This window comes from Alligator mississippiensis, chromosome 2 (assembly GCF_030867095.1).
Source record: "Alligator mississippiensis isolate rAllMis1 chromosome 2, rAllMis1, whole genome shotgun sequence".
NCBI lineage: Eukaryota > Metazoa > Chordata > Crocodylia > Alligatoridae > Alligator > Alligator mississippiensis.
Window position 1 is genome coordinate 103,223,358 of NC_081825.1, and position 26,192 is coordinate 103,249,549.

General features: G+C 42.1%; 1 protein-coding gene across 4 annotated transcripts in view; it reads left to right on the top strand.

Annotated features, from left to right (window-relative positions):
* INPP4B (inositol polyphosphate-4-phosphatase type II B) overlaps positions 1-26,192 on the top strand; it is a 606,962-nt gene that overhangs the window by 276,182 nt on the left and 304,588 nt on the right. For all 4 annotated transcript variants that reach the window (XM_059722033.1, XM_059722036.1, XM_059722037.1 and 1 more), the window contains exon 7: positions 400-516. In XM_059722033.1, the coding sequence (XP_059578016.1) occupies positions 400-516 (117 nt within the window). The remainder of the gene's footprint in view (positions 1-399; positions 517-26,192) is intronic.

Consider the following 26,192-nt stretch of genomic DNA (forward strand, 5'->3'; position numbering starts at 1 on the left):
TGAACCAAATTTGGAGTGTTTTAATCAAATATCATCAACAGTTGATAGAAGTTATACCTTTTGTCCTTGTAAATGGAAACAAAAAAATAGTGACTGTTGGCCCTAAGCAAGTACCTTTGTAAAATTTCTTATTGGAAAAAAAATATTTCTGAACTCTTAAAAGTACTCATATAGGTTACTTGGCCTCTCTGAAGCACCTCTTTTCAATGTGATTAAGTTTTTATGCTATAAAGTATTATATTGCTAATGTTGAGGTAGCATTTTGCAATTCAGGTAGGTCTCTATGTTAGCAGAAATATTTCTTTTTAAGAAGCCCGTAGTTTCTACACATTTATCCATAACTGTACACTGCACAGCTGTTACCTTACTGAATATAAGCTGTTTACTTGTTCTATACAGGGAACAAGAGACCCACTGTTTTTGACTGGTGTGACGTTCCCACCGGAATACCCTGTCTATGAGGAGACTAAAATAAAACTAACGGTCTATGATGTCAAAGATAAATCTCAAGACACAGTAAGTATCTAGCTCCTTGTCTTGCATAAATATAGTTCAGAGTTAGGTTTTCTTGTCTCCCCCCCCCCCAACACACACGCACACACTTTTTATCATTATTTTAAACTGAAGGAAATACATGTGAGGTTCTTGGAATTGCTCTTTCTGTATCCCTAAAATGATATTTATGTATTCATAATTTCATTTCGAGAAACCGAAAGAAATTATTAAAGAGGAAAAGTTGCTCCTTTCCACCGCTTACAATGGACTATGTAGTAATGGTTAACGTCTTTCTTTCTGAGTATTTTGAACTGTTTTCTAGTAGAGAGCATATGGAATAGATTGAGATAATAGGACTGCAAATAATCTTACCGGAAATATGTTACTGATCAGATAATGCTATCCATGTCAAAACCATGGCAAAATTGAAGCCTGGTATTTGGGGTTTAAGAAAGATTATGAGTAATCACATTTTGTTTTAATCTTTTGCATGTTGAAATCTGTAAGCCTTTCCTCACTGTCATTGTTATCAGTAATTGTCTAAGACATTCTGGATGATGCAGGAAAATGTAAATCTAACCTTGTAGAGACGGATATTGCATATCTCTTATGCTGGTGAGCAGTCACTCACATGAATGTTCCTGTTGAAGTCAGTGAAACTATTTGAGTGATTAATTTGATCACCAATATGAGTCAGAATTATCTAAGCTAATGTACAGTAATGGCAGTACACAAACATTATCTAGAGGCCTCAAGTAGGAAACTGAGCATGTAACTTAGCTGTTTATCCTGATGATCCCATAACAGAATACCCAGTTAAATTACTCCAAGTTCATAGGTATTCATGTTTTTTCTTTAATAAAGAAAGGGATGGATGTTTGTTGTGCATCTATTTTGGATTTGCAGAGAGTGAATCAATAGGTCCATGGAGTGTCACCATTAGAGTAAGAAAGAGTAGCTGACCACCAAAGACTTGTTCTCTTCTGAATGCATGGAGGATTTTAGGAATAGTGTTTTAGAACTTGTTTTATCTGTATAGCTTGCATAGCTTAAGGTCACGTCTAATGTATTTAAGATACTGGAGTTAACATTATTATTTACTTTTTTTTTTCTCGCTATTTTAACAATTAAGGTGTTCTAAGTATTGAGTACAGAATTCTAATAATTCCAGCAGGGAACTTCCCCACTTGGGAAACTATGCTTCATGATAAAGTGGGAGAGAGTTGGTGAGGGGATGTGGGCACTGTGTAGACCTTTCACTATAACGCTTCCCCTTCACCCAGTGCAGCTGAGCAAACACTGTGGGTAGTAATCTGCTGTCCATATGTACCAGCATAGTATGAGCAAAGGGTTGCTTCTTCCCTGATCAGATATTTGGGTGGTAGGCCTCCATGGCACCCCTTATACAACATGGACTATAAATATCCAGTCTAGTCTTATTTAATTCATACAGTTGGATAAATTTTGCAGCTTTTAAAAACTATTCCATAAAAATTACTACTTATAATCAGTGCTGTAGAATTTTACAGGATTGTTCACAAACCTACAAGGAGAATTTTTTTCTTTTTCAAATTCTATAGCATATAGCTTAACTTCTCATCTCTAGAACCATATTTCATTCCATATTCATTCTGTTATATTTTATAGTACTTTTCCATCGGGGAAATGTTTTGTACCTTCTTTAAAATTTCATATGTTTCAAATATTTAGCATCTGTGACATTGAACTGCAACATGAAAACAAACAAACAACCTGTAAACTATGGATGTAACTAGCTAGTAGAATATGTGCGTCATCGCTGCTTGGACTGCTCCCCAGTAGATTTTAATATCCAGTCATACTTGAACCTTTATATGCATGGTGGCAAATAAGCTTTGAAAAAGATCATGATTAGCTTTACTTCAACAAGGCACTTACTAGAAGTCATCATATTTGTCAGTCAGTGGAATGAGCTGATTGTGAGGCTTAGGAGAATGTGCAAAGCTGGCTTGGTGTAGCAGGGCACTAAGTTGCCTGCTACTTGGAGAGCTGGGATAACTCATCAGGTGCCGGTTGCTGGGGCAACCAGAGGAAGCCAGTGACGCACACCTGCTAGCAGTCAGCTGATTGGAAGGGGCAGGGCTGGGCTCCCATTTAAACTCCAGGGCTAATGCCAGTGGGGGAGTTCCCTGCTAGCAACCAAGGGGGGAAGGAACCCTGATGGAATGAGTAATTCATAGAGACCAAACTGCAGGTACAGCCCGAGATTGGGGACAGCTGAAGCAACTCTGGTGTGACGAGAAGAAGGTTGGAGCCAGATGGCTTAGATTTATGTTATAGCCCAGGGGCTTGTGTTATGTTTGTTGTGACTGGCGGTTTGGGTGAGGCTAAGAGAGGATGGAGGAGGCCTCATAGGGGACCCACAGCAGCGTGGGAACCCCAGCCCCAGAGAGAGGGTGCAGCAAGAAGCCTCAGAGAGAGAGGGCGCAGTGCGAGACGGGGCCACGGAGAGCCCGAGTGCCACAGAGGGCGCAGTGCGAGATCGAACAATGTCAGTTGCATCTGCGAGGCTTGGGCGTGGTACAGGAGCCACGAATAGCCCATAAGGCTGGGGTGCACAGAACACCCAATACAGGAACGGGACTAGTGATAACAAGAGAACTGTGGCCAAGAGGACAAAAGGCAGCCTCCCTATAAAATATATATGACATCAAAGTTGTGGCGGGTGAGAGTTGAAGGTGCTTGTAGGCAGCTTGGCACAGTAAAGAAGGCAGCAGGGGAGAGCACAGTGACCCAGCCCGCCCTCCTGTTACACTTGGATATTCACCGTGATATAGCTGCAACAGCACAGATCTCAGTGTAGGCCACGAAGTTTGCCTGAGAAACTGGGTAAATGGTTTGGGTGACTTGCCCATTCTAAGTTGCTGTGGCTGTGTTGGTAGTAGGAGCTAAGTTAGCTTGTTTAAAGCTAGCTTGCATTTTTCTAAGCAAACTGTAGTCACAGAAATAACTGTAGGGTACAAATACCCCAGGTCACTGGAAGCACAAAACTAGTGCTGCTACTACACTGCCAATAGAGTCCATCTGCTCTGGAGTCAAAGCTGTGATTGCAACTTACGTAGACATACCCCAGCTAGTGCTGTTTAGCTAGCTCAAACATCTATAAGATTATAGCCAAGGCAATGTACAGGGTTTGGTGTGGCTTATAAAACCTTCCTTGGTGTAAAAACTGTGGCAGTTTGCTTGTTCTAAATAGCACTTTGCCATGGTTGACTACCAGTACTCAAGCTAGTAGTTTAAACCGTGTGTGTGTGTGTGTGTGTGTGTGTGTGTGTGTGTGTGAGCTGAATTTACTCTTTTGACTGCAGTGAAGACAAGCACTTTGTTATTCTTTGTGGCTTCCTTTCTCCTGAAATTTAAAGCTGAAATAGTTAAATTGCATGTATTTGATATGTGTAAATGTTTGATCAGTGTAATTTGCCTGCCAAAAATGGGGGGGAATATGGGAGGATTTTGATCTATTTTGTGCAACCCCACTCTGTCCTGTCATAAGAGGTATAGGCCTCATGTTCAAACACCATGGAGGTGCTAACATAATAACAAAATGGTAGGTAAATCCTGTTCAATATGCTCACGCAAGTAGTCACAACAAGATAACATTTTTGGTTTTGGTAACGTGCCATTAGTGCTGCCTTTTTAACAGATTACTTCAAAAAGATTTGAGGATAACCTTGCAAAATCAGAACACAGAGATTTAATTTCTGTGCTGCCTGTCATTTAACTTGAATTTATATAAGGGCAGCTTAATTATATCTAAGCACTGTGCACCTGTTATCACATTTACAGTACTTGACATACTGGCTGCTGTAGCCACACTTTTCATATTTTGTGCAGATTTCTATTATTCTTGTCACAGTTGTGACGTGGCTGTGTGCTATAATAGAGTTTCTCATAAAATGAAACGGCTTTTATTATTTAAAATATGCTATGCCTAGTTAGGAAGACTGTTTTATTAATTCAGGGTTTCATACAGAATTAAACTTTTTCATGAAAAGGTTGCTTTTTACTTTACTTTGTAGCAGGAATAAAGAATGCTCAGGTTAGCACTGAAATTCAAAAGAGATCATTTTAAATTTAGCAAGCAAAACCATGTGTTCAAGGCAGCAGGTGATGCCACACTCTGAAAAATGTACAGTGACATCTGTTTCCACATCACAAAGATTTTCTTCCCATATTGCCATAAGCCAGTTTATTTATGTTTCACTGACTTAAGTCAAACTGTCTCTAAGATTTGAGAGTTGAGTTTTGCCCTAATGTTTGGGCTGCAACTGTTCTTTAGATCACAGTACTAGAAAGCCAAAATTTAAACCTCATAATATGGATTGTTAAAATAATGGCATTTCCCTTCTAATATGAGACTTAAAACCTTTGTGAAAGTTAAGAATTCTTTCAGTTGACTTCTGTATAGCATGCACACATTTGCACAAATTGATCTAGCATATTTTGATGTAACATACTGAAAATGGACTCATTCTTATATGAGATACTGTATAGCACTAGTCAGATCATATTCTCATATGTGTAGTTGAGCTGCAGGAAGAAACTATAATATAAAGAATTACTGTAAATTACAACTGAGAGAAGAGCATGTCTTTAGGGTTGGAGTCAGGACTCCCACTCTTATAAAAATTAAAATACCATAGTATTCTGCAGTAATATTCCTGAGACACTGTTGTTTCAAGCAGTGCAGCTGCATTGATTTAGTCAACAGTTGTGAAATAGTTGGCATTGTTTTTATCAGGATGTATTCTTCTGTTTCCAACCCTGCTGCTGACTTGCCTTACTGGTGTGATCTTATACAAGAAACTTAATCTCTCATTTCCATAAATTTCCCATCTGAAAAATGCTCAAAATAATATTTAGCTACTTCACATAAGCCTTTGCTATAAGAGTCTTAGATTAAAAGAGTTAGAGATTACGAGGCCCTCTCCACACACTACATTTATGCAGTGATTAACATGGTAATTGCAGCATAAATGGCTAAGGTGCTACATGTGCACTGAATTTAAGGAGCTATAAAATGACAAACCAGCCATAAAAATGTTCTACATATAAAACATTTTTATGGTTGTTTTGTATGGCTCCTTAAACTGAACATGGTTGGGACCAGATCCGACCACCAGTTGATTGTCAGCTCTGGCCAGAGACTATACCAGGGTCTTGAACTAGTCCTGGTGAACTCCAGGGCTGAACTCCAATCTCTCCAGCCCCGGCCCCAGATTTGCACTGAATTTATAACCCAAATACTTTGTTCTAGGTGAACCCAAACCCTCAGACCGATGACAGCCTTTCCATTTGATAGTAGGTGAATTTTATTGATATGCAGTAATAGCAGATAAGAATAATGCAAACAATTCTATATCTACCAGTCCCAGGGTTGTCACCCAAAGGAAGGTACATCTGACCAGTATGTGAACTTCACTCCGAGGTTCCCTCTTGAATGTCAGATGGCAGCAGCCTGGAAGTTAGAAGTCGAAGCCCAGTCCTCCCAGTGAGGTGGATGAAACGTGTTGGTAATATGCCCTCTGTCCATGATGCCTTGGGTTCCCCTCACAGGGGCACTTTTCTACTCTGAAATCCCTTCTTTTGTATCTTTTTCCCTCTGTAATGACTCTTCATTTCTGGCCATTGCTGATTGGTCTCTCAGTGGTCATCATACTGTCTATGTTTTGTCATGTCATCATAAGCCTTTGTTTCACAAACCCAGTACATGCCTACATCCTAATTTGAGCATTACTGGTATCCTCCTAATTTGGTCTGTTCCCCAAAACTGGAAAGCCCAAGGGCTCTCAGGTGAGCGCTGTGACCTGATGCTACCTTATCTCATGTTATGGAACATTGTAGTACATACCTACAGTTTCCCAGTCTGTGTGTCTATCCCTGCCTGCCTTGAAGGCTGTGAAACTGTGTGACAGTCAGGTTTTTAGAAATCAATTACTTGTTGCTGTTGTCCTGGACCATTGTTCTAATGCATATCTACTTTACCTATAAACCAGTTCCCAAAAGCAAACCTCTAAATACCATTTTCTAGCCATCGTGCCAGAGCATAAGAATGGCATGTTACAGGCTGGTTACTTCCTTGTGATCAACATGCAGAACTGTCTTTAACACTTGGATCTGAGCTTCCTGCTCATGAGAGAGGAGATTCAGAAATTCCTATAATACGGTGCCCCAGATCTAGACAGGATCCTGTCAGATCCAGACAGAATCCCTTTACACAGATTCCAGATGCAGGAGGAGACAGAGATAAGGAGGTCTGAGACCACAGGGCTAGACTCTGGTCCTGTAGAAGTTATCTGGAAAAGATAATACTGAGTCACAAAGAGCCAACCCTAGGGGTGAGTGGGGCCCAGGCCATATCAGTCTGTGTGGTGGAGGGCTGGGAGGGTAGGGGAGGGAAGGAAGGAAGGAGGGGGTGGTGAGCAGTCAGCAGCTGTGCGGAGTGCTGGTGCCCTTGGCAGGGCCTTTCCAGTATTGTCCGAGGTGCCCCACAAAGTACAGGGCCTGGGGCGGTCGCCCCGATTTGCCCCCTGCCAAGGGATGGCTCTGGAGTCACATGACTTGGGGCTGCAGCTCAGGGGATAGCAAGTCTGCACTCTGCTAGGAACTTCTGACAGCAGAAGTCACTTTTAGGGGATGACAAAACCTGGCTTCCTGTGGATTCAAGAGATCTACTCGCATTGGCAAAGTTACCTTAACGCAATGCTATGGGAAACCTATATTATGGATTTTTTTTTATTATTTCCAGGCCTAGTAATAAGAAGAAACAGAATAATCTAGCCTGTTGTTATCTATTAATATTTAGAGCAGTAGTTTTCTGTGTTAGTCTGAAGTCAAGCAGAAGGCAGGATGAAGTGGCACCTTATATACTAAACCCATTCAGAGAGACATGAGCTTTTATGTGGTACAGCCTATTTCATGAGATGCAGTAAATGAATTTGCAGAAAGCCGGGGTACTAAATAGAAAGGAATAAAATAATTTAAACACAAAGAATAGGGAAAGGAGGAGGGTAGGAGAGAGTGCTGCTGAAATGAAGGTGGGCTGAAGAGATCAAGTGGATTAAAACCATGTCCCTCTATGTCCTTCAGTGGGTTATACAAGCTAGTCCAGATACTGGGATAAGAATTCAGTATCAATGTTGAGACCATGCCTAATACAAACCAGTCTGTAGATCATTTTCTTGTTCTGCAATTTTGTGTTCAAGTTGGGGTTGTGGTTTTTTTTAGAGTTTTGTTTCTTAAAAACAGCTACCTTGAGGTCGATGATGAAATGTCCAGGGAGGTTAAAGTGTTCTGCCACAGGCTTTTGGGTCTTGCTGGAATTGATGTCAGATCACTGCCATTTATTCTTTCACATAAGGATTGCCCCATCTGGCCAATGTGGGCAGCATAGAGGCACTATAGGCAGGTAATAACATATATGATGGTGGCAGAAAAGCAGGTGAACAAATCCTGGATGTTATAATCCATGTGTGGTCCAGGGATGATTTTGTCTATGTTTGAGGTGATTCAGCAAGCATCTGGATCTGTTGCAAGACCTGGTGGCTTGATGAGAAGAGGAGTTAGGTAGGCTTGCTGGAGAGATGGTTTAGTTTTTTTTGGGGGGGTAGCCTGTAAAGTAGGACAGGCTTGTGCCACAAGGCTGCCTTGAGATGGTTGTTATTTTCCAGGAAGGGTTGAAGATCATTAATAATGTGTTCAAGCTATTAACCTTTATATAGCTTCCTTTTCAAGGATTTATTCTTTTATACAATGCATATGTGGTGAAGTTGTGGTCTTACTTTTAAAAAAAATTGGAAGTATAAAATTTCTCAGAAGGAGAAATCTTGCATAGACTGGTTGAATCTGAGTAACTGTATTATTTGCTGTATAAGAGTTAGATGCTGGCATGGAAAAATAAGCCCTGTTTGGCTATACTTAACAGCTGGAATTTATATGGGGCTTGTAAAATACAAACAGCCATCCAAATGCTGGGTTTCTAAAACAACTAGAAACTGGAGGCATACATGGCAAATGTGACATAACACATACCACCTGTTCTGGGCCCTGCATTCCATATATACCAATCTCTCCATTCACAATTAACAATAACAATCAGTTTATTAAACAGTTTCATAGCTACTCAGAAAAAATGGTTTTGATTACAGAATGTATTTTTACAAGAATAATTTCAGGTTGTTTAGGCCACAGACTGTCTTTAATTGCTGTTTCTGTTCAGCTCCCCATTTCTTAGCAGGTATTCACAATGAATGCATTCACATAAGAATGTGACTTTCCTTTCTTGCCTTTGCTGGTCTCCCTGTATGGAAAAAAATCACACTGGGGTAACTAGAAATGGAGAATTTCTATTGTAAATGAGATGTTTTAAGATAAGTAAATTTAAAAGCAAAATCTAAAGTGACAATGTTCTGTGTTCCTAGTGGGTATTGATCTATATCACAAAACCATTGCACAATTTTGCACGATTTGCTAACTAGGTCCAAGGCTGGAATACCAGAGATGCTGCATAACAGGATTTGAAATGCATTCATAGAGATGTATGTAAAAGCTTGCAAATTACCTGCATGCACTATATACCTGCCTCTAGCAAATGCTATTAGATGCTCACTTTTACGAACACCAACGTCTCAGAAGACGGATTGGCGATTCGGATCGGCTGGGGAGAGGAAGGCACAGCTCGGCAGCTGCAGGTTCTCTCACGGCTCCTCCAGCTGTGCCTGCCTCTCCCTGGGTGCAGGGAGCTGCGGGAGAAGCCCCCATGCCTGCCCTGCCCGGCCCCAGCTCCCACCCGGCCCAGCCCCCCCTGCCTGGCACCCGTGCAGCAGCTGTTGCATCATGTGGGTGCAGCATGGCTTGGCAGGGTGCTGCGTGCTGCCTGGGAGCCGAGGCCACTGGGGCTGTGTGCTGCCAGGCTCTAGCTGACAGGTGAAGCCACCCCAGTGCCCTACTGAGCTGCACTGTACCTGCACAATGGGGCAGCTGCTGCGTGGGTGCCAAGTGGGGTGGGCAATCCCTGCTGCCACCCACTGCCCTGTGCTGTGCAGGAGGGCTCTGCTACAAGCCCTCAGAGGCCCCCAATAGCTGCTGCCAGAGCTTATGAGTGCAGGACTTTTATTTTTTAAAGTGCTGGGAAGCTGGGTGGGCAGAAGATGGGGTCACATGGGGGCTTCTCCCGCAGCTCCTTCAGCTGTGCCGGCCTCTGCCCCAGCAGGGGGAGCCACGGGGGCTATACCCTGCTGCTGCTTGCCCAGCCAGCATGCAGGGGGTGTAGTGCAGGCATGGCTCACTCCAGGCAGCGGCAGTGCATAGTCCCTGCTCCCAGCTCTGCCACACCCACATCAGTGCTGCGAGTGGGGGTTCTGCCCTACTGTTGCTTGTGGGTGCGGCAGCACTAGGAGCAGGGGCTATGTCCTGCTGCCGCTTGCTCCCTTCTACCTGGAGTGAGCTGAGCCCACATCCCACCCTCCCCCAACCCTGGCTGGGCAAACGGCATCAGGGAAGAGCCCCCACTCCCAGCACTGCTGCGCCCACATCCCACACCTCCTTGCCCCCCTCCCTGAATAACATGCCCCCCCACCCTGGCTAGGCAGCTTGCCCCAGTCCTTCTCTCCCCCCTCCCCCAACCCCAACAGACTTACCAGCTGGAGGCAGCTGTCAGCTGCCTGTTTAGTCTATGGCCAAATCTCCAAATTAGCCAGATCTTTTCCGAAGCTTTTCTGAATCAATTTGGATGCTTCAAATCAATTCAGAGCTTTTAATTGGCCTCCCGATTTCAATTCAGATTTGGAGATTCAGTTCTCAAATCAGGCTAGATCTCCTCTGAATTGAATCAGCTACCTAAGCTTCACATAGCACTATTGCATATCTACTGGGTAATGATGCATAATGATTTAAGTCTTTGTAAATCTCAGAACAACTTTAATATATACTTTTATCATATTCACAACTTGTCAGTTTGTGTTTGTTCCAAGGGTTCATGTTTACCCCTCCAAATGTCAGCATTAAATCTGCAGGAAACCAAGAAGTTTTCATTTACAGGCAGTTGGACCTTTTGTATCATTTTGGCTTCAGTTCAGTCTCTGCTTGAGACAGTATTTTGCACCGTGAGGGTGATGGTACATTTACACAGAAGAATGCAGTGCAATTCAGAGGTATCTGAAGTAGCTCAGGTATCCACAGTAGTACAGCTACCTAAATATGACACTGTTCATAGGTTAAGTAGATCAGCTGAGAAGGCAAGTATATTAACCTGGGCTGAGTGCCCACACTAATGTGAATATTCTGCTTCCTTTATCTATGATTGCTGTCGACACTGTGCCATGTAGACGTATTCTGAAAGTGCTTAACATGATGATGATGATGGTGGTGATGTGCTGTCTTGATAGTGAGCATCACAAAGAGCAGTCTGGTTTCAGGAGCAGGAACTTCTCTGTGCTGCTAATGCTGAGCTTGGAGATATTTGCTTTCTGTACTTTATTGTTGGGGAAAAGTTACCTGTGTCTGGCAAATGACCTCTTCCAAAGAAACTGGGAGTTGTTACCTACTTTTTAATCTGCTTCCTGTCAGTAGCTTCAGAAACCCCAACTGAGGCCCCTGGAAGTTCATAAAACTTGATCTTATGTCAGTTTAAGTTGTGCGGGAATTTTACATGCTCATCTAGGCTGTCAAAAAGCCTGAGAATGAATTGATTCAATCTTTGCAGGTTAGTTTAATCTGTGTAGATTGAACTGATAAGCAAGTGAGCAGACATTTGCTTTTGATTCCAGAAATGCAGCCATATACCTGCGATGGCCCAGGACTGGTGGGCGGAGGGCAGGTGCTAGAGCATGCCTTCCTGCTCAGCTAGTGCAGACAGTTTGGGCCAAGGCTAGCCCCCACACCCTGCAAGGGTGGGTTTGTGGGGGAGATGCAAAGCATCATGGGATGCTGGGGGGACTGTTAGCTAACTTGAATCTGGAGGGGATCTGGGACTGAAGTTTAATAAACCGATTTAACCTAAATTAGTTAAGTCTGATACTACGTTCATCCAGCTTTATATTAAACTAGTTTCAGCCATTTTGAAAGCAGTTTATGTGCGCTGAACTTTTGTTGTTACATATTTGAACGGCTTTCCAATCACTTATACCAATTTAGGTGTAATTTCTGTCCCTAGCCCCAGATATTGCAGACATTGTGAGATTTCCTTTGCTGGCTTTAGCGAAGGAATTCTGTGCTGTAGCACAGAAAAATCCTAAAGGCTTGGTGGATCTGATGTGATGTAGTTTTACTTCTTTGAGAGGTAGTTAGCCATGTTAGTTTGAAGTCAGTCAGAAGGCAGGGTAGATATGCACCTTTAAAGACTAAATAAGATATAGAGAGAGCATAAGCTTTTTGTGAACCCAAGCTGAGGAAGTGAACTTGGGTTCACGAAAGCTTGTGCACTCATATATATCTTATTTAGTTAGCCTTTACTTAAACAAACATAGCTCTATGAATGCTGATAACTTCTTCCCAAATAAGTCGTAGAATAAAATTATGGCAAAAAAACCTAAAAGATAAGAAGCTGTTTTTTTGAGGCTATAACTAGTGCCATGTTTACCTATATGCCTAGGGCCTGATCCAAAGCCTGTTGAAGTCAGAGTATTTCCATTGACTGAAATGATTGACTGAGCTTCAAATGGGCTAAATCCTTGGCTCACAATAAATACAGGACTGTGTCCGAGAGAGAAAAGGATTAAGCAGATGATTTCTTTAGAAAAGAAATTCCATTTTTATGTCTGTCAGACCCATTTTATGGCAGTCTAACTCAGCCCTTAGTAGATGCCATGCTGTCTTGTTGATGTGCTGAGCACTCCTGAATTTCAGTGTATGTGGCAGGCAGACTTGTGGAAGGGTCAAAGCTTGTGTCTTGGTTTGGTTCTTTCTTTAAGTTTTCTGTGTTTGTCAGATTGCAGCAGTTAAGATTTACAAGTGCTCTTCAAACTTATTCTTTCTATATGTACTGGAAAAAATACTCTTTTATTTTCTAATATTCATGTAGCCAAAAGCATGTGTATTAAACAAAAATGAAATATCTATAGGTTACTCAGTTAAATATGGCTTTTTTTTCTAGCATCAAAAAATTTAGACTCTCTTACTGCCTTTTATTCTTCAAGAGGGTATTTCCATGTTTTTTCTCAAAAACCAATTCCAGATTAAAGAAAATAATTGCAGCAGTTTTCCTAATAAATTCTTCTCTCTCTCTGAAATTTATTATCTGAATTCTTAGCACCTTGAAAGGTCAAACATTGTTATTCTATTCATCTTCTCAACCATCTCCTGCCTTTATAAAAGGGCACCAATCTACACAATATTGAGGCAAAATAGAATGTATGATATGTTCAGAACTTAGCTCTTCAATTAGACAAAATGTGACAGTATATAATAAAGTCTATTTAGACACAATAACACTTGAAAGGATAAAAATGAATCCTGTATTCTGAATTGCTGGAAAACTTTGAAATTATAATATTGCCCTATTATTATAAAAGTATGCAGTTGAAGTCATTTTATAAATAGTGGCTAATTGTCCTCTAAAGTTTTGCCTTATAAAGTGTAGGAAATTGAAAATAGAGCAAATTCAGTCAGATTAATATGCAGGCTTTTCCCCCCAGTGGGTCACAGAGAGGGAATTACATTTTATTTTATTTTATTTTATTTTGCCATTGTAGGCATATTTGTATTAGGAAATGTTTGTATCTGAAATTGTGTTCTGATTACAGTAGAGCTGAATGAAAAATTCTGTTAAAAATTCAACCTAGAAAACTCTACTTTCAATGCAGTAAGGGGGGAAGAGAGGGGTCTTTTCTTAATAGTTTTTCAAAGCATGCTGTAAACTGCTGTCAGAATGGGCTAGCTAAATATTTAGAACTATTTATTCCTCAAGTATATAAAATATAGCACCTGAAATCTGTATAGGCTCATACACACTTGTTAGGAACTGATGATTTCACAAGCGATTCATATTGCATTTTGATTGTTACATCTATCCAAGACCTCTTATCTGCATATAGTCAGTTTATTATGTAAACAGATCTATGTGGGGCCAATGTTTTCCATGCTTGGTCTCACTGCAGAAGTCATCTTTTTGTTTTGTTCTTGGAGTAAATGTGAGTATAAAAGCTTTCACTTTTTAACGTGTGGTGTTTTGTAAACTGTTTGTGAAGAGCAAGAGCAGAAAGGTCACAGTTATGAGACTCAGTCAGTAGAAAAAGCACAATTCTCAAGATACAATAAAACAAATGCCTGAAGGACTCAATATAAACATACTTTTCGCTGCATAATGAATCAGTAGCATTTCTTCCTAAATTAGAGGACTCCTTGATAAAATCATGGGAAGGATGAAATGTTTTTGTTTTGTTTTCCTGTGTACAAATGGCTAATGCTTCAGTGAGAACATTTTTATTTAGCTTTTTTCATATTTCAGGTTTAATATTCACAGGAAAAATTAATTCAGTTGAGGAACTTCTCTCTAATTCAGGCATTGTTTCAAGGCTTGGATGTTCCTGTAGCACCTTTTATATTGTCACCTTCAGAATATTTTGGACCATTTATTGCTCATATATACTTCACCACAGTTGTCTTGTTCTACTGATGGTAACCAGAGTCCTGAACAATATTCTGCAGGAAAATATGTTTTCTCATGCTTTTTCAGGTTTCATCGGTCAGAAGTTTTAGCTTCCTTTATTACGCACCTATTTTGGAAGTTTTCAAGAAAAAGCTGTTATTTCAAGTGTCAGTATAGGTTTCACTCTTAAGAGGAGAAAATTTTAAATGTAACTATTTTAATAGTCCAAATTAGTATTAATTGAGATCTCTAAGTAATGTAACTTAGAGCAGGGATGTCGACTTCACCCCAAGCCAGATCCAGGCTTGCTCTACAGAGCCAATAGCAGTTGCAGCTGGTCCATGTTTGAGCAGCAGCACAGGTGTGGGGGCCTGCCTCTGATGGCCATGTCCATTGGGGCTCAGGGACCCCAGCTTCTGCATCAGGCCATGCTCCCACTTCTGGTAGCCTGCCATATTACCAAGGCAGGATAAAATGGTTCTGGAGGCCAGATCTGACCCCTGGGGTATATTTAATTTAGTATATGGTGAGGTACCTCAATTTGCAAAGATTTAGTCTGCACTCTCCAAAAGCTACAGGCCTTTTCTTAAGCTGAAGACAACTAGAATTTTTACTATAAAACTTCTAATTAAATGCAAAATCCCTCTTGTATTCAGTGGGAGGGCAGTCCTCTACTGTGAGTAGAGACGTATAGTCTATCTAGCATCTAGCAATCTAAATATGTTTGTACATACAGTGAGGGCAAACTAGCAACTGTTCTAATGAGGAAGTTATTTCTGCTAAAAGCAGCAGATAAAAAAAAAAAAAAGTAAAAAACAAAGCGTAGCGTTTTTCTGATTGGACTCCTATGATTACATCCTGTTGGGGTAGGGTTACTTTTGTGTCTCATGCTTTTGGTTGTATAGCAAGAATTTGGTCTACTGTTTGCAAGTGCTATTATTAAAGGAGATGAGGAAACTCGGGTATACATGGGATAAAACAGTTTAGCCTAGAAATCTTCATTAGAATAGAATTATGCACATGTTTTTAGCTGTCAACTATATATATTTTTCTGTTCCATCATTTGGGATCAGAGCCAGAAGCACAACTGGGAAGAACAAACATGCTCAAAACGTGTAATCCAGAAAGATTACATATTTTACAGTGTACAAGAACATCATCTTTGCTGTCCTGAAGCACCTAATTTAGAGCTTGATTTAGCCACATTTTCTTATCTTAGACTCAGGGTGCATTCACTGCATAAAAGATGGATTTCACTGCTGAGATCAATTCTGACTAGATTGTCTGGCTCCCTGACAGCAGAACAGTTTCCTGGGGGCAAGTGTGTGTCTTCTCTACATCAGTTTCATCTAGTCTCTCACTGAGATGATGGGGAACTTGAGGAGCCCATAACCATCTTAGCTGGTGATATCTAGTGTGGAGGTCCTGGCTTTTTGTGACAGATTCTTAGTACCTTCTTTCAGGGGAGTAGCCTGGTGGCATTATAAGGAAGAGTTGCTAGGTTTTTCTGCAGGAAACCATCTAAAAGATTATTAAAATCTCCTGAGGATCCAGACAATTGTTGTATCTCTTTTGTCCTATCTGCTGTTCATTATGGCAGGAGAGAAGAAATACTGGCAGTTTCCAAGTCAAATTTTGTCAGTTTTGTTTTAGACCTGGGCTTGACACAAGAGACACTGTGTTAGTTAATTATTTTCTTCTAGTCTCATTAGTCAGTTTCTTCTAATGGACAAAGATGTATGTACCTTTGTTTCATAGATTTCATAGACATTAAGGCTGGAAGGGACCTCACAAGATCATTGGGTCCAGCTCCCTGCCCAAGGGGTAGGAAGTCAGCTGGGGTCAAATGATCCCAGCAGGATAGGCATCCAAGTGTTTCTTGAAAGTGTTCAGAGTAGGTGTTTGCACCACCTCTGGGGGGAGTCTATTCCAGACTCTGGGGATGTGGACAGTAAAGAAGTTTTTTCTTATGTCCAGCCTGAAATGGTCTTTGTGGAGTTTGTGACCATTAGAGCTTGTCTTCCCATGGGGTGCCCTGGTGAACAGATGTTCTCCAAGCTCCTGATGCATACCCCTTATATACTTATAGGCTGCCACCAAATCCCCACTGAACCTCCGCTTCTCCAGGCTGAAGAGTCCCATGTGTCTCAGCCTCCCCTCATAAGGCCTGTTCTCTTGTCTTCTAATCATGCGCGTGACTCTCCTCTGGACTGTCTCAAGCTTTTCCACATCCTTTCTAAAGTGCAGAGCCCAGAACTGGACATGGTATTCCAGCTGTGGCCTCACCAGGACCAAGTAAAGTGGCAGGACAATTTCCTGGGTCTTGCTTGAGAGGCATCGGTAGATGCAAGTCAGGGTTTTGTTTGCTTTGCCAGCTGCGGCATCCCATTGGTAGCTAATGTTCATCTTGTGGTCAGTCATGACCCCCAAGCCTTTCGGTCATGGTGCAAGGGAGTGTAGCACTGCTGAGCCTATGAGTGTGATGTGGGTTGTAAAGAACAAGAGGTTAAACAATAGAAGCAAGGGATATAAACACTTGAATGACAACTCGGGTAAAAAGGATGAGATATCCCATGCTTCTTAAATTGTTTAGCTAATTTGGAAAGTAATAATGACCACACCAGCTGTAAACCCACCCACTGTCTTAGGCTAGGTACAGACATTCAAAAAGCCTAAGGAAGAATTGACCTAAGTTACACGGAGTTCTGTAAGCGGCATAGTTTAGATGAGTAGCGAACAGAACACGTTTGCCCTTTGGCAGAGGGCAAATCGTAGACTGGTTCTGCCATTCTTAAACCAGTCTCTGTGCGCCAAATATCTGTTCAGTTACAGGTATAGACAGTTTCTGATCACTTATACCAGTAGAAGCGTAATGTCTGTACCTGGGCCCAGGGCTGTCCCCTCCGTGTTTTGAGTTTCATTTGCTTCCATAGCCACTTTGGTTAACACTGAAGTAGTCTGCAAAGGATCTTGAGTGTAAAAGGCTGAGAGATAACAAACTAAGCTAAAAAAGAAAACCCACAAAACAAACAACCTCCTTTTCCCTCCTCCAGAATTTAGTATGATCAGTTATAACAGCATACTTGGTTCACTGTATGTGCTTTTATGTTTTTTGAAAAATGTGGCCTGATATCAATAAGCATAATGTGTTGAATTGTACTAATAATATACATTCCTGCCTGTGACAATCTAAACAAATAATATTTAGCTATGAATAGACCACTGGATTACATTTCCCCCATCTTATGCCAAAGTAGCAATTTCAGATAATTGTCCTGCATTTTATTTGTGGTTTCTCATTTATGTGATTTATGTCTTCTTGGCTGGGGGAGATACCTTATTAATGAGTCCTTTAAACTATGAAAGGCTGCCTATAACATTTTATTAGAGCCATTACGCTTTTAATATTTTACCAAAAAAAAAGTTGTCTTTTTATGAGGGAAAACATTTTAAAATACTGTTAAATTAATGTAATAATATTGCATAATTTGTATAATCAGGAAGCAAGGTCAGAAGGAAATTGTACTAACTGCAAAAATTGTTTACTTTTGCTAAAATTAATAATATGAAGAAGGCATCCATTTCCAAAAGCTCTGATTTATTTTTTAAATAAATGCTGTTATATGATAAATAATTAAGCTTGTGGTATGCATCAGTGATTCTTGCTGCATTTGCATTGTACATGTATTATGAGCTTCTGTATGAAATGATTAATGTTCTGAATGCACACTGCATTTAATTGATGTATTCCCACATCTGAAATAAACTTTCCATGTAGTTTCAAATGTAAACCTGTACAAATTGTGTGACAGTTTATGGTTTACCTCTTGGCAGAAAGGTCACAATCCAACTGCAGACTCTGCTAAATGGTAGGACAGCCACTATTTTTATTTTGCTGCATTTTCTTGGGTCATTAGTTATATATAGTCTTTATGATTGTGAATTGCCTCCACAGAATTAAACAAATAAAACTATGTTTTTTGCATATAATTACTCTGATTTCCTGTGTAGTTCCTTAACTGGTTTTGAATCTTTGCTGGAAATGCTAATAGAAGGATTGGCATGGCATAATAGCAACAGAAATAATTCTATTTACAGATCCTGTTAGTAATGCAGTAAGTATATTTACTGAAAGTTGAGAACAAGGTATGGAGCTAGGAGTGGTGGTGGCAGTTTGGCTGCACCCCTCTTTGGCTGTGCCATGCATATGCTGTGAGCTTAGAGCTCACCACCTGGTCAGCGTGGGCTCCCATTGATTGTCCCAAGATGTGACTGCTTTTGTGTGGATCCAGAGTGCCTAGGTGAATAAGAAAGGTCCTTACTCATTGGGCATGCAAAGCTTTGGCTAACCAGGCGGTGAACTCAGAGTTCATTGTACATGCATAGCAAAGTCAAGAGGATATATGGCTGCACCCCTCTACCCCACTCCTGGATCTGCTGCTGTCTTGAGACTCTACCACTGCTACCTTTTTGCCCTAATTGCACCCTTTTAATTATCCTATCTTTTATTCTCTTCTTAGTATTTTTCTTTTAAATGTATGTTGATAGTTCTTCCAAACTAACATATACAAAACTTGGAAGACCATATCTTGTTCTGCTAAGTAACTGCTATTAAATTAATTGGGCCACTTGCTGTGTGACAAATGCTGTGTTTGACTTGTTTATTTTTTTTCAGATAGGTCCTTTGCCTGTCTTCTGTGAAATGTTTGGAGAAGAAAATAGGTTTTAAATTGTAGTACACAAGTTAAAAATCATTGAGTGTTTGATAAAGTGGTAGATGGATATCGTTCCATCCATAAAAAGTTTGCATGTATGTGTAAACTACATATGTAGCTTGTTTGTTCAGTCTTTTGTGTCCTTTTAGTCTTCTCTCCTTGCGTGAAATTGAATTAACAGCACCTTTGCTATCAAATGATCAGGGTGTGTAGTGCAGGTGGTTTGAATTTTTTATACCTTTGGGCTTGTCGTGTCTAGCCCATGTGCATATTGTTATCTTGTGGCTCTGCAGGGTTGGGAAAATGAGACCTAGCAGAAAGCACCATACAACTGACATATCTGGTAACGTTATTATTCTGAACAGAAACGAAAACTGAAAATAAAATGTGGGCTTAAGGAAGCACACAACATAACCACATTTAAAGGAACAGTATATACAGGGGCTTCATAAAGTTATTGAAGTTTAAAAGTTTACAAGAACTTAGGTTGTAGGTATGATAGAAGCAATCTGTAAACAGCATTTAAACGCAAATTTATTAAAGTTTTAGGGCAACTAAAGTACAGAATGATAGACTTCATAAGTAATACATTTATTCTTAAGCTTATTCTGTCACCTCTACAAAACTGGTGGGTTCTTATGGAGGTGGTGAGTGACCTGTACTGAGGACATTGCTCAGTAGGTCAGGACAGGTTTCTGGCAGTGGAAGAAGAGGGCAGGAGCCTTGAATGAGCCATGTCTGGACCTAGTCCTGACCATCCTGTCTTGCAGCTTTTGAAACCTTCCTTGACTCCTGAGATGTACACTCCAAGTCCTTGATGCTGCCACAAACATTGTGGAACCACACACTGCATTTGGACTACATCTAGAAAATTGTGGATGCTGTCAAAATACCAAAGTGCCACTATGCTCTGAATGTACAACAGTTCCTAAATAAAGTTTTCCCAGAGAAGTGGATAGGCAGAAGTGGACCAATTGCTTGGCCACCTTGTTCATCTGACCTGTCGCCATTGGACTTGTTTTTATGGAGACACGTTAAAAGTGTAGTTTACTTGTCAATACCACATTCTTTGGTGGAACTTAGGGCTAGGATCACCAATGCAATTAGTGCAGTAACTCAAGAGGAACTGGGAAATGTTTTTAAGGAGTTGGAAGATTGGTTTGAGCACTGTATCATGATGGATAGTGATTATGTTGAAGTCTAGCACTGTGTACTCTAATTGTCCTAAAACTTTAATAAATTTGCTTTTAAATGCCATTAACAGATTGTTTCTATCATACATACAACCTAAGTTTAAAAGTGCACAAAGACTTTATGAAGACCCTATATAATAATTAATATCCAATACATCACATTCCTCCCCACCCCACCTTACAAGTACTACACTTCAAAATAATAACACACAAAATAACAACAACAAAAGGGAATATTCGGCTCGTTGCAACTTGCCAACTAAACAATTTAAACATCAGGGTGCATGACAGATTTTCATACCCTCTTAAAATAATTTGCTGAGGATAAAGTGGTGTTGCCTTGTACCACAGGATCATCTGGTGGTAAGGAATCATTAGTGTATGGCACTTCAGGCTTCTCCAATATATCAGCACAATCAAAACTTATAACTGGAGCAGGGTTACCTGCGGGAACTGGACATTCAAGTGGGGCTTTCTTAGACTCCTGTATATATCATAGTTTTAACTGCTCTATATGTCTTTTCCATGAAGTACCATCAAAGAGTTGCACTATAAATGAAACAGGCTCCATACATTTAATGAGTTCCCCAGGTACCCATTTGTCTCTATCAGAATAATTACAAGCCCAAACCAAGTCCCCTACTTGGAATGAGCTACTGAGAGAGACATGTCATTGATCCACTTGTTTGCTTAGGAATCTGAGTACCTGTGAGGTAACATCAGGATATAAACGGTCAAAACAAGTATGCAATGGTCTATTCCAGGTATGGGCAATTATTTCAGCTGGAGGGCTGCTTAATGAGTTTTGGTGAGCTGTTATGGTTATGCTGTTATGCAAGGGTATTCCTGCCCCTTGACAGATGCCCTGCCCCCCTGGTCGCCATATTGGGACCAGAAGTCCCACCCCTAATCCTGACCTTTGCTACTGGAAGTTCTTTCCCTTGCTCCCAGAAGTAATCCTTTTGGGAAAGGTGGGGAGAGGTTAGTTGCCATCCTGGAACTGAGAAAAACAAAACAAATCATATACTAAAAGTCAAACATCTGTTATAACATATATTTTATTTAAAAAAATACCGGGTGTAATAGCTCAAAATAAAGTCTTACTCTTGTGTATTGTGTGTGTGGAATGTGGTTGGGGTTGGGTGTGTGTATATGGTGGTGTGGGGGCAGTTGTGAGGGTGTAGGGTATGTTGGGAGGTGTGGGGGTATGTATATATGGAAGGGGGTGTGTGGGAAGGATGTGGGTGTGTGGGGTTTGTGGGCTGTGAAGGAGGGTGGGGAGGTGTGGGGACCCTCTCCCCACAACCTTTATGGCACACAGCCCCCATCACTGAAGGCAGCAGCAACAGCAGGTGGCAGGTCCTTAGGTTGCTCATGGCCTGCACAGGCACAGCCACCCAATGGCTCATGGCTCCAACAAGTTCTAGGAGCTGCATGTGCAGCTCCTGCGAGTCTACCAGGAAACAGGAGGTAGGGCTCCCTGCCACTTCTGGTGGAGTCCCAGGAGCTGCAGGTGGTGGTAGGGAGCAGGGAAGGCATCCAGCTCCATCATGCAGGCTTCCTCCCAGTGGCATGCGAGTCCCAGGAGTTCCATGTGAGCCACGGGGAGTCCTTCATAATAGGCAGGCTGGCCTGGATCTACTCCTTGCCTTCACATGCAGCTCCTAGAACTGGCTGGAGCTGTGCACCACCAGGAGGCTCCGGCCACCATGGGCCACGAGCACCCCAAGGGCTTGCTGCCTGCTGCTGCTGCCACCAGTGACACGAACTGCACGCCTTATTGGGGGTGCTGGGTGCAGGCCCTTGGATCTGTTCTTCTGCCAGCCTCAGCCCTGCATTACACACTCCTGCCCAGCTACAGCGTCCTCGCACCTGCTGCCACTTCCCTACCTGCTGCCTGGAGTGAGCGCTGCAGAAGGCTGGGGAAGCCAAGCAGGTCCCTGGGCAGCTGCAGCAGTGGCAGCAGCAGCCCCACACGGAAGCTGTGCATGCTGGCCTGGGCCGGGGCCTTCCCACACACAAGGGTGGTAGCGAAATGTGTGGGCTGGGTAGGGTACAATTTATTGGTGGGTGCCTATGGGCCAGATGAAATTGCCTGGTGGGCCGGATTTGGCCCGTGGGCTGTATTTTGTCTGCCCCTGGTCTGTTCAGTAAAAGAGTAGCAAGTGACTCCTCCATAGTAGCATGGGGTGTGTTGCAATAAATGAGTAAGAAATTGTCCAATTTGTGTTGAAGACTTATGGTAGACTGATTGGCTTGTAACACATGCTTGAGAGTTTGTACAAAATGTTCAGCCAGTCCATTTGTAAAAAGATAAGGATCAGAATATATGTGTTGAATTTCATTGGAAACAAGGAACTTCCTAAATTCCTCCAAAGAGAGCTGAGGTTTATTATCATTCACCAAATTGCAATGGTAGTCTAAAGTAACTAAATAATGTATGAAAGTGCTAAGTAGTCTAGGTAGCTGTACAAGAAGACATTTGGAAAAATTCTGAATGCATGGCTGTGGAGTGTGAGGACATGTCCGGGGGTGCAGATAAGCTGGGCCAGGATCTTTCTGAATTTATTTACATGCAATACAGCATTTTGCTGTCCTCTCAATGTCCTGATTAATGCCTGGTCACCACACACAACTCCACACTAAGGCTTTCATCCTCACAACACCAAAATGTCTTTCATGAAGATCTGACAAAACAAATTTTGGAGTGACCTCAGTATGATCACTTGCATCCTCTACAAGAGGCAACCTTCAGGCACCAATAATTCTGACTGATGTGATGCAGAGGTGTCAGCTGAGGGTTGTTGTAGTTTAATAGGGTACCTTTTAGAACCATGCCTTTCAGAAGAGAAAGAACAGTATCCTTAACAGTTTTCTTCTTAATTTGTGTGTAGGTAATAGGTCCATCAAATTCAAATAGAATACTTCCATGGTGTCTTCCTTTTGGTGGTCACTGGGACAAGGCAGGGGTGAGAGCCCATGAGCATTGCTGTGCTAAGCTCCTTTTCAATACTGAACACTATAAGAGTGAGCAGAAAGTAACAATGCCCAGCGTTGTTTGGGACCTGCTGCAAGGGAGGCAATACCTTGAATTGGTCTAAAAATAGAAAGTAATGGCTAGTGATTAGTCAATAGAGCTAAGTGTCTGCCATACAGATAAGTATGAAATTTCCATACTCCAAAGATAATAGTGAGAGCCTCCCTCTTTGTATATAATTCCTTTCAGAAGCAGTTACTGTTTGTGAAGCAAAAGCAATTGATTTCTCTGAGCCATCAGGAAAGGTGGCGAAAGGACTGCCCCCACTTCATGTGGTGAAGTATCACATCACTACAATGGAAATGAAGCATCAAAGTGTGTAAGAACACCAGTCGATGTCAACATTTTTTTTGCTTCCTTAAAGGCATATTGATATTCTCTAGTCCACTTCTAGTTCTTTTTTGCTTGTAATAGTTCAAGTGTCCATACCAATATTATTGCTAGATTAGGCAAAAAGTTACCATAATAGGTAAATAATCCTAAAAAGGAACATAACTGACACATTCCCTGGGGTGGTGCTTTGAAGGATTGCCTTCTCTTTCTCTGGTGATTTCTTTACCCTTGTGGCATCAAGGTATTTAGTAGAGGTATTTAGTAGAGAGCTTGAAAAACTTGCATTTGTCCCCGTGCACTCGCAGTTATGGTCTTTGAGATGTTGCAGGATAGCATCAAGCTTCTGACAAGCTTCCTGATCTTTTCCTGTAACCAATATGCCATCCTGTACTCCTTTCAGGCCTTTTAAGATTTCGTCCATGGCTTTCTGAGAGAGGGTAGGAGCAGAAGTAGTGCCAGAAAACAATCAATTATAGCAGTACAATCCCTTTGAGTGTTTATTGCAACATATTTGTGAGATGCAGGATCCAGTTCTATTTGGACGTAGCTAAATTAGCTAATTTGCTAAATCAGTTTCCTCTACTAAGAGCAACAAACAAATCTTCAGTGGTAGGCAAAGGGTATTGGACAGCACATAAAACCAGATTCATTGTCACTTTCAAGTCACCACAAGTTCAAACTGAGCTGTCCTTTTTGATCACTGGAACAATGGGTATAGCCGAGGCTTGGGCAAAATACAGCCCACAGGCTGAATCTGGCCTGCCAAGGGATTTTGTCTGGCCTGTGTTGGGTCCTTTGGTCCTGCCCGATGAAAGCACAGGGGGCAGCCCAAGCCATGGTACACGTGGTCATTTCTGTTGCCCCCCAGGAGCACAGCAGGGCTGGGGTGGGTCCACGGCCAAACTTGCTTCCTGGCAACCCCAGTGGCAGCAGCAGCTTCTGGCAGCCACCGCTGCCCACATGTCCCTGTGACAGGTGCGGGTTCCACAGGCAGAGGCATGTGGGGAGTGGATTGTAGCTCTGCCCCAGGCCTGCACTATCACTGCCCCAAAATCCTGGCCCCAGGGCTGGACCTGGACACAGCTCTCTGCCCTCCCATGGCCCCATCCTGTTCAGCTGGCTGTGTGCCTTGCCTGTGTGAGTCCCAGTTAGGCAGTGAAAGGGGGGGGGGGGCAGGGCCTGAGGCAGAGCTGCAATCTGCTCTGCATGCATCTGCCAGCAGAACAGGCACCTGTTTCAGGGGCATGCGGTAGATAACAGTTCTGCCCCAGCCCCAACCCCATGCTGTCAGCGCTGAGCCTGCCTGTCCTGCTCTCAGATGCCTCTCCCCACTTGCCCGCAGCCCCATCCCTGCCACTCAGCTAAGCACAGGAGTTAGGGAGGTTTGGTGAGCTCTTGCATGGGTGGTGGTGCTGATCTGGCCCGCAACAGCTCACCAAGACTCCATATGTGGCCCTTGGGCCCAAATAATTGCCCACTGCTGGTGTAGCCCATTTAGTATGTGCAACTGGTGACAACACCCCACTGCTTACTAAATAGTCCAAATCAGCTTCCACTAGCGGTCGCGGAGCATAAGGTACAATTTTGGGCTTACAGTATTTTGGCTGACTTGCAGGCTTGATTTTGAGCTGCAGTAGGCCTTGAGGTGATTTTCTGATCGACTTGATCTTATTCCAAGCTTCTTTTAGCTTCTTTAGCTAAGATCTGCCAAAAATGGTGGATAATTTCCTCCAATCACATAGAAGGGTAAATGGACTGGCTGCCTGTCTAGTTGAACAGTCACACTTTTGGGACTATCTTTTCTCCAGTGTAAGTCTTCAGAAGTATGGAGGTTTTCTCCAAAGGTACCTGTGGCAAAGACTGGCTATACAGAGATGCAGGTAACAGGGAATCAGCAGCCCCTCTATCTAGCTCCATTCTTATAGGGATGCCTTCAGTTAAGGGTGTGGCCTGGATACCATCTCTCACAGCTACTTTTGATAGTATATGCAAACCCAGGTCTTGGTCAGTCACACTAGTACTCTGGTCTTATTATATATTCTGGACTTATGTCCTCTACTGGATCTCTCCCTGATAGATGCTTCGCTGGATGGATGGCTCCAAGGTGTTACTCTGTTTTGAACTTTGCAACAGGCCACAGCAATGTGTCCTTTTTTTTTTTGCTGTGCTTCCTGCAAGTGACCTGATGGTGCCTACCCATCCCTTTCATTGTGCTTGGTTTGTGTACAAGGGCCACAGGAAAAGTTCCCAGGTTTCTGTGCCCCTCAGTCTTGCTGGTGCAAGCAATGCACTTTCCAGTCCATACTAAATTCCTGGGAATCCTTCTCAGCAGTTTCCGTGGCAACTGCTATTTCTACAGCTTTGTGAACGAAAGAGTGGACACAGTCAATAATTTCCTCTGAGTTTGTTCACTGTGCAACCCTGCAACAAATTAATCTTGTAGGGCATCATTCAACCCTTGTCTAAACTGACAGTGCTCTGACAACTTTAAAGCAGCCACAAATTGTGCTACAGACTCCCTGTTCTCCTTGGTTCATCGGAGGAATCAGTACCGTTCTGCAGTCCTAGATGTGGTAGGTAAAAAAGTGTTCTTTCGTTGCCTCAGTTTTTTCTGCATAGGTGGCCTGTCCTGGCAAGGTTGGAGTCCAAAAAGCCCATAGGAGGCTTTATGCCCTGGAATCTATCACTGTCAGCAATGTTGCAACTCGTCCTTCTGCACTTGAACTACAGGCTATAAACTGTTCAAAACATCTGATATACACTACCCACATCTCTTGGTTTTCATCAAATTCACC